The following is a 13,590-nucleotide window of genomic DNA, read 5'->3' on the forward strand; positions in this document are numbered from 1 at the left end:
AAATCCTTTCTATAGAGTCTAAAGGTGAGTCCAATGAAAACACAAGCTAGACGTCCAGCCCTCCTCGGCCCTGAGGCGTTCTTTGCCCTCATGAACCCTCTCAGACTTCCACAGAAGCTTCACCCTCCCCAGACCACATTAGTAATGATCTAAGCTGCCTGGACTCAATGAATAGTTTGTTGCCTTACCAGGCCTAATCAGGGTAAAGGTTCCTGCAAGGTTTGAGAGGGCAGGCCAGGGAACAGGATATCCTTCCTCCTTTGGAAACCTCCAGTCCCTAAATGAATATTAGTTCCATGAGTTGGCTGTACTGTACTGCCTCAGGCCGTTTCCTTCTACCCCTCCTCAAAGTCTTTCTAAATCCTGCCCTACGGACCCTCCTAAGTTTCATGCCATCGATCTGGCCACGATAGAGATCTTGGTCTTACCGCTACCCAGACCTCATGAGAGTGAGCCATAGCCTTGCCTTATTACAGTCCCAAAAGCATGTGATTGCCATCATCGCCCATCAACCCTTCCTCAAAACTAAATAGCCCAGGTTCATGTGCCTTACCAGGCTAAGTCAGCCATAACCCATTCATAAAGGCCCCAGCACACTCCCCAGGCAGTGGCTTTTTCCTTTTCCTTTTACAAAACAAACTGGCCAGCATCTCTACTGTAATGTTTATTAAATAGGCATTTTTAAAGGGGTTTTTATACAAATCATATAAACAGAGTTTGGTTTATTTTATCTTTTTTTTTAACACTGAAGAATCACAGTAAATAAGCTGAAATCCATCTTTCCTGGCTCAGCCAGTGAATGGTTGACGACCTTGAACTGCAAACCTTGGAAAAGTTCAGCTTCTGCATACAGTTGCTTAAGGTGTACATCCCGTGCTCACCTTCCTGCAAAATGAAATCACCACCAGGACAACGCTTCTATTAGTAATGACTACCTGACACTGGGAGGGTGTCGCGGTGACACACTTCAGCAAAGGCATTATTAACACTGCTTTAGTTGTGTATTTTGGAACGGGCACTGCTAGAGAATGTGGATCAGCAAATATTTTGTATTTGCAGCTGAGAATGCAATGAATTGACTGCACTAATTTTTTTCCCTATTCAAGTTACAATCATCTGTGTTAGTACAGTAAAGCACCCAGCAGCGGTAAGTGAGGTATCAGCTATGCAGCATTCTTTGCTTGTTTCTGCTCAGCAAGTGTGCACATTCAGGTCCCGTACCAATCAATGTGGACTAGAAATGCGGGACTCTTAAGAGTGTGTGCTTTTCCAATATGCACAGTTTAGCTAGGTCCACCTCAAAATTCGTGCCAGGATCAGCAGTACTCTCCTGCCCCAGATCAGACATACAGTAACACTAGTCTGTCCCATGTCATCATTCATATACATAGAAGTCACATGCGTTCATAAACATACATATAGCTGGATATATGTATACCTGAACGCCCCCAACTCTAGCTGCCTAATAGACACTGTAACATTACTTTTAATATATATTATTGACTATTGTTTCCATAAGTTGACTTTTATAGGTAGGTGGGTATAGTCATTTTCCATTCACCCTTCCCCTTTTGTGTGATTATAAGAGAGAGAAAGTTGTTGATGAGTAGCAGCAATCTGTCTTTAAAATGGTCTGATGCATTTTACTATCACCGTGTGTTTGTTTGGGTTTTTTTGTAGATTAATATGTAGGTAGTGTGTGGAGAATGATGAAGTTAAGGTGATTAACTTCTCAAAATTAAAAAAAAACCCAATATTTTTGTGCCAATGTTTTTAGGGGGATGAAAATAGTCCTCTAATAGACAAGAATACACTTTTCAAACAGTGAACGTGTGTGTGTCAGTGTCATGACTGCCAGCTTCCAACTCAACAATGGCCTATGCTTATTTTTCAGGAAGATTTTTCCAGTAACCCTCTGTCTAAGTGAGTTTTTGCTGAATAAGAGCCATTAATATTCATCCTGAGCTAAAGAACAGATTGAATTATGCTCACACGCATTCCACTTCTTTTTGCTTCACTCCAAATGCTGCTCATCACACTCAGCACTTGTTTTGCAGGATGGTTTCTTCCTAGTACACAGAGCAAATTTTACTCCATGTAGCATTATGCTTCAAAAAATTGAGATTGTAAAAAAAAAAACCCAAAACACAAAACAAAACCCAAAAAACAAAAACAAACCCAAAATATTTTGATATCTGAAATGAAAAGCAAAGACATGGCAGGTGTCTCAAAAGAAGATCCTGGAAGATTGCTATGAAAACAACAGGCTGTCTGGTCACTTTAAGAATAAAATTGCTTGTATGGGTTCTTGCTTGCAGGTGGATAACCCATGTGTAGTGATATGTAAACAATATATAGATTTCCCAGCTGTATTAAACCTGAAATAAAAGTAACTGATTTGAAACCAGGGGTTTAAAACATTTTCATTCACTACATTATGTTCATAACACACCTTGTGTGGCATAATCCCACACACATGCACACAGATAATATAGCCAGACCACTTGAAAGTACAAGGACAAGACTCTTTAAATAGGCTCTACCCAGTAGAGATCCAATGAAGAATATATTATAAAGAGGAAGAAGAGGGGAAGGATGAATGCCTTACTTGTAGTTTTGATACCTCACTGATCTCTAGACATAGAAACAATATTTTTTTCTAAGGCACTTGATTAAAATAAAACAAAACACAGCATAATTTTGTTGTTGGTGTTGTCAACTGGTCAGAAGCAGAGTAGCCTCACTCTGAAGGGATGAGAAGGTGACAGCATTTTGGTCTAAACTGCTTATTTGATATCCAGATTGGAGTCTTGCAGCTCATACCTGACCCCATGGAAAGCAGAGGAAGTTACCTTAACACAAAGGAGAAGGAATGGCCTTAATAGGGAAGGTAATTAATCTAAGTGTGTTGGGGAGAATGTCTCACCCCGCACGCCATCCCACTCCACTCCACAGGATGGTGGATGGTGATAGTTAATTTTTTCTTTCTTATTCTGAGTCAAAGAAGTTAAATAGAGAGAGAGAGAGAGCGCAAACCATTCTCTCAAAAAAGCCATCTCCAGAGTCTTGGAAACCTTACAATTGTGTGTCTTTTGTTTGCTGCAGTTTTCTTATATATATTTTAAAGAGGATAAAAAAATAAAAGAGCCCTTCTGAGGAAGGCCGCTGCTGTTTCAATCCAAGATCTGGATGTAATAAATGGCTCTTATTCATAAATCATTTTAAGGCTCTTCAGCTTCTCTCTAAGGGGTGCATTTACATGTAAGGTTTCCTTTCTGTTTTGATTCTTAATCTCTTAAGAAAGCACTGCTGTTTCCATTGACCCTAACATTGGTGTAATTCTCCCTTCCCCTGCCACTTGGATATGGAAATTTAAAGGCAACAACATGCTTTCATTTTAGGTATAGAAACTGCAGCTCCCCAGGTTTGTATAATGTGCACCAAGAACAAATCCCTTAACTCAAAAGAAGATCTGAATGGGGATATAAGCAGGATGGGCTTTTGTGTGTGTTATTTCTAAAGACAATGACTGAGGAATTTTTAGCCACATATTTGAGAAAGGAAGTGGGAAATAATGATCAACATTTTGTTTCTCACATCCAAAAGGTAAGCCAGCATTTCCTTGGACTTGTCTCAATCACTCACGTAAACAGGTAGGGACTGGGGAAAGCATCTGAGCTCCTTTCCTTGTTCCAGCACAGTTCTCATTAAAATAATTTTTCAGATACCGTAGTCCTTGCAGATTGTAATCTGTGTAGCAGAGTCTACGGATGTGGTTTGCAACAGGGGTCTCACTCCCAGGCCCCCTTCAGAATTCCAGATTGGTTTGAGATCATGGCATTCCATTCCCATAAAAAAAGTAATCTTTGCCAGCTACTCTCACTGGAATCAAATGTTCAATGTGATTCCGGTGTAATCAGTCATGCCTCTGAGCAGCACTTCTGGTGGTTCATTTTGACCTTATGCTTGATGCCGTCATAGAGCTCAAAGTTGTAGTTCTCCAGAGTAGTGGAGCTTCGAGAGGACAGACCACTATAGGAGCATGTACAGTAGAGCAATAACCCAGCACAAATGGCCCCTAGGAGAACTCCAATAGAACTCATAGCTATGATGGTGACTAGGATTGGATCCAGAGTGTAGAGCCAGCTCTTGTCTTTGTCCAGCTTTGGGGTTACTGGAGAGTTAGTAGAGAACAGTGTGTTGTTGTTATCCAGCCCAAAGTAATCTGCAATATAATTGACATGTATTAGCCAGAGATCATTTTTTTCACCTTAAACTTATTTTTAAAATAACAGTATTTTTGATGGTCAAAGTTAGGGCCAGATCCTCAGCTGCTGTGAATCAGCAGAGTTTTAATTCAGTCAATGGCGCTATATCAATTTACACCAGCTGAGGATCTGACCATTCAAGTGCAGCTGTAGTCAGAAATCTGGTTCTGCTGGAATCACCTCTCAGGGGTCCATCTCTGTGACCTGTCAAAGCTTCCATACCTAATTTGCTCCATTTATAAGTCAAGATGCAATGTGAGTTTCAATTAATGCTTAAAAGTTCAGTTCTGTTTGCGCCACCATAAATACAGTTCGCTGACTTTGCAGTGCTGATAGTAGGGTTTTTTTTGTTTTTTTTTTTAAAAAAAGGAAAACTGGTGTTCTTTTCTAGGAACTTAGATGCAACTTGAATGCACATACACAATAATAGGTAGCATATATCTAGTAACAAAGTGCCTGCTTTTATATAACCACTTTTTAACCATACCACATTTTAAGTCCTTGAGAAATATACAGAGACGGTGTTAAGCAGTATCACTGTAAACTTTCATATACTATGTACATCTGTCTTGACTGAAAGGACTCTTCATCTTAAAAGGAATTTCTTCTAACAGCACCTCATCCTACACTCCTAGTATAAATAGGAGCTTTGGCAAAAGGCACAGGAACAGCAGGATCAGGCCCATAATTCCTATGCTATATCACTGTATGGGTTTCACTGAAGGCAAGACTATTACTTGTAACTACTACTGCAATCCATTTCCACCAGTAATTGAGATGATATTATTTACAGAGCACGTTGTGTTCAAAGCCCTGTACGTACACACACTAATTAGTTCTCACAACATCCCCTGTAAAATGAGGTGGGATGGGTAAGTATTATCATCCCAAGGCCACCTAGTGAAGACCTCCAGACTTCAAACCTTGTACTCAGGAGAACTTTAGTCATAGACTCCACAAAGATGTATGGGCCAGACCCTAAGGTGACGTGAGCTGTCTCTGGAACTACACTGACTCACCAGTTGAAGATCTGGTTCATTACTTTGATAATCTTCTGATACATTATAAACTCTGGAGAACAAGGAGGGTGGGCTGGTTTGGGGAAAAAATGGCCAAACCTCATCCCAAATCCTGAAATGAATCCTTAAGCATTTTTGAAGATTTGTAAAGTTCAATTATATTTAAGGCCCAGTTCTCCCTGACTGAAGAGGTGTCTCCTTTCTTTTGCTGAAATCCACCAACAGGCTCTCAGCAATTCTGCCAGTGTCTCCCTAAACTGAGCTGGCTGCTCTCTTAATTGTAATACTTTGTGGTTGTGCAGAACTTTTCATCTGCAGCTCTCAAGTACTTCAAGAAGAAAAGGAAGAGTATTATTATCCCCACTTTAGAGAGGAAGAAACCAAAATACAGAGAGATTGATGACCGGCCCAAGGCCACACAAAGAGCCAGTAGCAGCACTGGACTAAAGCTCAGCTCTTCTGATGTGTAAACCTTAGCTGTGACCACTAGACCACATTGCTTCTTCAACTTCTGTAAACAATCCACACCTCTCCTGACTCAGAGCAGAAGTAATGCATTCTAAACAAGCTGTTAGCTGGGGGAAGAGTTGGAGCATATGAAATTTTAACAGACCAGCCATTCCGAGCCCACCTGATAGTGCTACACCTGAGAGTCCACCTTCCCAATGAGGGTTTATTACCAAATATGGAGGGTCGGTTTGGGATTGGGGAAAGGAAGTTGAGGGGTAGGATGTTTCTGCAGGGCTGTTAGGATCAGGAAGAGGGAGCTGGGATGAATAGGCCCCCTTGGGGATTGGAAACCGTAATAATTAGAGTTAGGCATGAACCAGAACCCCAGATTCCAAACATTCCCTATTTCTGGGATCTTTAATTGAGTTTTGGGGCTTGCCCATATCTCTATAGAGGTCCAAACTAAGACCTTGGATCCAAATACTCCTGTACTTGAGGAAAGTTCAGACACACATCCAAAACCCCTTCTCTAATAATAACAGTAAACCGTGCTAATACTACGTAAGTTCCCTCTAAATTATCTGCATGACATTTTTATACTCACTGTCATCTCCAATGTCTGGTCCAGGGATTGCAAAGCCATCATCTAACCTTGGGAAGTCCACTAGAACGACAAAACATGTTTTTGCACTATTGAAAACAATCACTTTGTTATGTGACCTACCAGCTCTGAAATATTGCCAATTTTCCATAGTTATGGCTAAAATCAATGAATAATCTCAAGTGTACAACAGAACAGGTGCTTCCTGGTACATCACAGCATATTTCTTTTCCACTAAATGATCAGCTTTTAAGAAAAAGAAACTGAGGAAAAAGAAAGAACCCGGATAATCTGAATACCATTGAAATATTGTCACTGATGTCTTCCTAATGGCCATAATTCATTATTAACATGTTCATGGGTATTATCCTTATAACTTGCAATAGTATCTTAGTGCCCATCATTAGTTGCCATTAATGCTAGATCCATTTAACACACTCCACATTTCATCATCCCACATACATCTTAGTGGACACAAAACCCCAATGACCCACTTTCTCTTTGGTTTCAAATAAATTCACAGTAATTTAAGGAAGTCATGTATCATCATTACAAGTATTAATGTAAAAGCTGGTTGAGCCAGAGAGCGACAGGGAGATTTGTAAATGGGTGTCCATATTCAGGCATTTATGTTAACATCTCTTTGATCCAAACTCCTTTTAGTGGTGACATTTCTTTTTATTGTTCAACATAGATCAAACCGTACTAACCAAATGTGCTTGCCACAGTCTGAGTAGAACTATGTTACTTCGCAGTGTAATCTTTCCAGCATTCCAGGATGAATGCCTTTGTATTTAAACTTGCCTATATTTTCAAAACTAACTATGATTTTTGGGTGCCCAATTGGAGACAGTTAAAGAAGGTCAGGATTGCTGAGCACCCAGCCTTCTGAAAAATCAGGCTCCTACAAAGTGTCTCAAGTTGGGCACTCCAACAATAGTCATTTCTGAAAATATAGGCCACTGTTGTGTATTTTACACCAGCTGCAAAAGAAGAAAGAGAGCGATCAAATTAAAGAAAAACAATTACCTAAAAATGACAAGGCCAAAGAAGTGTAATACGGTTAAAATGCAATGTATCACATTTCTAATGTCCTTTCCAAAAATTGCAAACTAATGATTAAATCTAAATGAATATATTTGTTATATGAAGCTTTATGGATGAATACTGCACAGGTGACTCTTTTCAGAAATTTGTACAGGACTCTACTATTTTCAAGAACTCCAGCTGAATACTATTGATTTAGTGAGTTAGGGCACTCTATATCTCAGAATGACTAAGCTTGACAAGAACGGGAAAAAGACATACACGCATCCATTGAGTAGTTTGAACTGTTACCCCATCAACACTTATCACGAGGGAAAGAACTTCAGCGCCTTAGCAAACCAAATCAATAGTCCATCCATCACTGCCTCCATGTGCATTACCCTGTCCCCCTCAAGAGATCCTCTCTGTCCCAGACTGAATCCTAGATTCCCACCACGCCACTGAATTCCCACCATGGTGCCAGTTAAGGACAGCCTGGGTGCAATTCTCCTTCCAAACACATCAGTGTTGCTCCTATAGGGCCAAATGAGTGACACATTTTGGTGCCCAACTGGAGGTACCTTAAAGAGGCCAGAATTACTGAGCACTCATCCGACGTAAATCAAGCTACTTTAAAGGCAATATGATAAAGGTAGTCCATTTGGCCATTAATCATGGGTTACGCAGCATGAGGTTTGCCTGCCTTCCTTTGGTGAGCCATATTCACTGCTGGTATAAGCAACTTGTTCCACTGTCTCTCCTTATCGTTCCTGGCCTCTTGAGGAGAAATGAGTCCAGAAATGAGCATTTAACAGAAGTGTTTGCATGGGAAAGCACCATCATTAGGCCACTGTGGCAATTCTGCCAAGAACGTTCAGTACCATCATCATCGGCATACATCAAAAGGCGGTGCAATGATCTCCACATAGAAATGGTATGGTTTATTGGACACCATCTCTTAAATAGAAAGCTCCCTCCTTGAGAGGTCCTAGAATGCCGACAGCCACTTCTAGACACTAATTCAGATGCTCTGTCTGAATCAGGCATAAAGGAAAGGTGAGACACCTGGATGGAGCAGATGTATCTACATTCCCCAGCCTATGGCCTGATCCCAGAACCCACTATGGTAGTTTTTTTCATTGTCTTCGCTGGGCTTTCAATCAGGCTCCTTATTAGTAGGAAACAACAAAACGGACAATTTTAAAAGCCTATGCATTTGGGATTTAACTTTCATGGTATAAGGATGTAGAATGTAATGGTTCAGCTATCTATAGCTCTCGCCCTCCAGACCTCAAGATAAGCCCAAAATAAAACCCCTGGTCAAAATCTCCCTAAAACTTTGGAGAAATTCAGACCTAATGTTTTGCAGCTGGAGTCTATGCACGTTTGATCTCGATATGCTCAGGCTAGACTAAACTTAGCTCTTTGAGGTGGTCTCTCAGCATTCCCTCAGGTCCCAAGGAAGATTGGAGACTGCTGTATCATTAACACTGGTGTTAATGCTGTTAGTTTCCCAAATAGTCATTAGCACAGCATTTCTCTTCACCCTCATTATTCAACTAGTTAAAAATGTTTTTTGTAATTTTCATGTGAAGATGGAAATACAAACAAATGAGATGTTTATATCCCTCATAATGATCAGCGATGAATCTAGAGATCCAATTCATTAAGCTGATGCCCAGCTATCAATAGCTTTTCAGAAAAGAATGAGCAAGTTCACCTGATTTCTGAGCACTTCCAGGAATTGACCCACCCAGATGGAAACATTTTAGGATCTGAAGAAGTGCCCGAGGGCCTCTTGCAAGTATTTGGAGCTATTCATATACAAAAATCACTCAATGTGCTTCAAGCTAATCATCAATCAAGAGACAAGGGGTCAAATTCTGCTGTCAGTTTCACCCAGGCGACCATTTTGAAAACATAGATAGCATGAGCAAAGTTAAGATTGAATCTGGCTCACTGCCTGGAGAGGGAATCTCTGGACTCAGCTAAGGCAGCAGAGGAGATTCCTGCCTCTGGATATTCCAAAGACTATTTCTTTGGTCCAAAAACACATCCGAAACTCCACTATGTTTTAGTTTCTTCTCAGTTAGTTTTGGCGAGCAGGAAGAAACTAAAAGCATATCAGATAATCAACACTTTTGAAAGAGCATCAATTCTCCAAACCTTAAAGGGAGAAACGAACATGGGGGAAAAGTTGAATAAAGAGAACATTTATACAAAAAGCTATTTACTCTGCTAGCAATTTTTTCTATTCCCTTTGCTAATATTGCTGCTATTTGTGTTTAAGAGCTTTCTCCCACACAATCCATTTCCTCTTTCAGCTCAGTACTGTAACAGAGCCACAATCCTCTATTTATCACATGGCATTCTATTGCCATCAGCTTGTTTGTGATGTCATGCATCTGCTCCAATATGCTGTTTATGGACGAAACAAAAAATCCTTCTTTTTCCATTCCACGTAATCAGCAAAATCAGCTATGGCTGTTTGGTGGCCTGTGGAACTAAGACCACCAGACTCGCTTCCAGTTCCTAGGAGCTATATGCTCCCATTACTGAAAACAGCATTGTATTTGGCATTAATTAGCACCTTTGTTGACAAGTCTCAGCACAGATTTGAAGACCTCAATGGGCCATGAAAAATGACCCCTTGAACGTATTCCCTCTAAATCAGGTTCAAGGCACGGTGTCGGGCAGTGTGGGAAGCATGACCTGCCAATGTGTTGTACCACACCCATCCTGTGCATAATCATGATTTATGCACCTCTCTTGTGCATAAGCAGAGGGCTTTCATTCCTAAAGGGCTATCAGTCTGCTATCTTTCACATGTACTACATTTACATGAAATTTTAAATGAAAAAAGCATTAACGAAAGTTATGCAAGAAAGTTAAGTGAAACTCTGTTTAAGGATGATGCATGTGAAAGCTTTGCCCAGTGTGAAAGGCCCTTTTTAAGAAAATGTGCTGAATTATGGCTAAAAACCTCCAGCAATTCAAGCTGAAAAGTAGTAAAGATGAAGCTAACATAAGTGATGGCTTTCGAAATGGCCGGATGCCTAGCAGAGACTGTTATCTATTGTATCTGAGATCACTGCCAGCTAACTAAAAGGCTAATTTATGAATCCTGAAAAAGGAAGATGAGGAGGTTTTAATCAATGTACTTGAAACATCTTAAATAAAATGAACATACCAGCTCAAGACATGGGGATAGCCGAACAGCGGTTCGTATTTTCAGAGACATTAGGAGGTTTAATGTACATTGCTTTAAAAAAGTGACTGAACATAATGACCACAGGGGATGTGACATAGGAGGTAATGTGCTGACCTTTTTGTTGCTTTAGCTCAAATTGGTCTTATGGCATAAGTGAAAACTGCATAGAGATGTCAGTGTAGACTCTCAGCAGATATACATGTATATGTCTCAAACAGTGCTGGGTAAATGACTTTAAGCCCACCCACTCAGCCCTGCTTATGCCTATGAAGTTCAGTTTCCATGCAGTGGCACTGTTGAGTGCCACAAATGACATTTGCTTCACAAGACCATGACATCTCAAAACCAGCCTGCCCAGAAAATCCTACCTATAACACAGGCCACAACATAGAACCATGCCCAGTAAATTTAGCATCAAGCCCCAAAGTTGTGTTTGAGCAACAGTGACTATCGCTTTATTGTTTTGTGCTTAAACATTTCCTAATAAAACGTTTTATCTTTTACAAAGACATCCAATCTTGATTTAAAGTGATTGAAATGCCAACACACCCTTAGGTAAATTGTTCCTATGATTATTTATCTCACTTAAAGAATTACTTCTTATTTCTAGGCTGAATTTGTCTAGTTTCAGCTTCAAGCCACTGGATCTTGTTATGCTTTGTTCTGCTAGATTAACGAGAGAGAAATCATTACCCATGTCGGTATTTGTAAACCATGATCAAGCCACCTCAATCTTTTCTTGGACAAACTAAATAGATGGAGCTTCTTTAATCGCTCTGTAGAAGGCAACTTTTCCAGACCTCAGATCATTTGTGTAGCTCTTTCCTGAACTATTTCTAATTTGTCAACATCCTTTTTGAAGCGTGGACAGCAGAACTGCACACAGTGTTCCAGTAATGGTCTCACTCATGCCATATACAGAGTTAATATCATCTTCTTACTCCCATTTGCTATCCCTCTGTTTATGGATCCAATGTTTGCATTTGCTTTCTTAGCGACAACATTGTCTTGGGAACTTTTGTTCAGTTAGTTAGCTAAGGATGGGCTCCTAGACCGCAGGGCTCTTCTTGACAAGCTGCTTTCCCTGTGAAACCCTACTGGTACTCTGAGGATGGTCTCCCAGAATGTGGACTTGCATTGCCATGTGGCAGTATCATGATGCAAACACCACTATTGCAATGCAGGAAAGGTTTCAGGTTCATTGAACTTTGCGCATAGAGTCAGAACCTGAGCTGCTTTGGGTTTGCCTGCTCCCGATTACTACAGCTACCACGTACATGACACACTTTGCTTGCAAGTAACTTGTAGGGATTTTGTAGGCATTAGGACTGAGGTAAACTGAGAGAGCTCTGTGATGGTGACACATACGTAACTCCTGTTTTGTACTGCATTTCAATCATCAGTGATGTATGCAAAGGTGTATTTTTTTTTTAAAGTATTGGAATGACTCTATTTTGCATGCTTGGCTTACTTTTAAATCTGACTGAATGCCAAGGTGATGGCTTAAAAATAACAGCACATTATTTGCTCACACAGTGAACTGGGAAATTCCCCCAAACAAAGAAATCCACCTACACACTCATCACTCCCACTTACACACTTATAACTTCCCCATCCACTGGAGAGCAACATGTTGAGTGGGTAGCGCACCATGAGTGCAACTGTAAATGAATGATTATAATGGAGCATTGGTGACCGGATACACTGAGTACCGCCATGTGACCAAACAATAACACACAGGACAGCTTGAAACATTAAACCAATACATGCATGGAAGCTCAGGGTTAAAATTGTCCTGTTCCCCTGGGAACTTGTATTGATTCAGCCATTTCAAACTAATCAATTTCTTTTAAAAAATATTTAGAGGAATGAGCTGAAGCCCTACAGCTTATAATAGTCTTGTGCCTTAGTAGGAGTATAGACCACTCTAGCATTTTTGAAAAGGGAGCACTGGGCAATGTAGTATAGGGACCAGCCCTCTGCTACAGTTACTAGGGAGGTAGGGTGACCTAATGGATAGTGCACTGGCCTGGACTCAGGAGACCCATTTCTAGTCCCAGCTCTGCCACTGTCCTGCTGGGTGGGCAAATCACTTCCCCCCGCATGTCTTGATTTCCCCAACTGTAAATGGGGATAATGATATTGACTTCCTTTGTAAAGTGCTTTGAGCTCTATGGATGACCAGCGCTATGTAAAAGCTGGGGATTATTAGTGGTAGCATTGATTAAAGCCCTGATTCAGGAAAGCATCGCAGATCAGCAAAGCTTAAAGTTAAATACATTCTCATGAGCTTTGCTGAATAGGGTTGGGGTAGAGTGTGTGCTTAAGTATTTTCATGACTCATAGTGAGATAAGCTAACATAGCAAGCTTTTAAAGATCATCACTGGAAGTACTCTTCTATCTGTGATTTCCATGCACTCATAAACCTCAGCCTCATTGTATGTAGGCATTGCAACACTTTTGGTTCTCTACTATGAATGTTGCACATTACCAGGTGATATCATGTAATCTCAAAGGTTCTTTACACATAGATTGCAATACTAGTACAAGGCACACAATGAGACCACACTGCAGAACTATATACCTGCAAGGCATGTAACAGTGTCTAGTGTTGTGGGCCTAGATTCCATATACAGCATATAGAGCAGCATACCAGTACTTGCATACCATATAAAAAATGTGGTAGCAGACACTGGAACTTCTCTGTCCACGAACAATAAGGGCTCAACTGTAACTAAAGTTTTAGTCCTTTACTTGTTTATTTATAGCTCTTTTTTTCAATAGCAGAATAACAACTCAAATTTATACTGCATTGTTTTTGACATCGTGAAGCAGCCTAAACGAACTCACCTTGACATCGCTTCATTTGTGCACACACAGAGTCTGAAGGGTGACTACTGCATGACGGGTTCCTAACTCATACGCTTAGTAGCTGTAGTTCAAACTGAAATATCCTGACTATTTCCAAACAATTTTTTCCCCTGACCTCTAAACACACTTAATTTATAAAAAGA

General features: G+C 40.4%; 1 protein-coding gene across 2 annotated transcripts in view; it reads right to left on the reverse strand.

Moving 5' to 3' along the window:
* Nucleotides 1-651: 651 nt before the first annotated feature.
* The window catches only part of NRP2 (neuropilin 2), a 116,849-nt gene continuing 103,910 nt past the window's right edge, over nt 652-13,590 (reverse strand). For both annotated transcript variants that reach the window (XM_067548835.1, XM_067548834.1), the window contains exons 16-17: nt 6,342-6,401; nt 652-4,225 (exon numbers count right to left, since the gene is read on the reverse strand). In XM_067548835.1, coding sequence (XP_067404936.1) covers nt 3,921-4,225; nt 6,342-6,401 — 365 coding nt within the window. In that variant the 3' untranslated portion in view covers nt 652-3,920. The remainder of the gene's footprint in view (nt 4,226-6,341; nt 6,402-13,590) is intronic.

This window comes from Emydura macquarii, unplaced genomic scaffold (assembly GCF_026122565.2).
Source record: "Emydura macquarii macquarii isolate MOO-44397 ecotype Brisbane River unplaced genomic scaffold, CSIRO-AGI_Emac_v2 contig_1253, whole genome shotgun sequence".
Taxonomy (NCBI): Eukaryota; Metazoa; Chordata; order Testudines; family Chelidae; genus Emydura; species Emydura macquarii.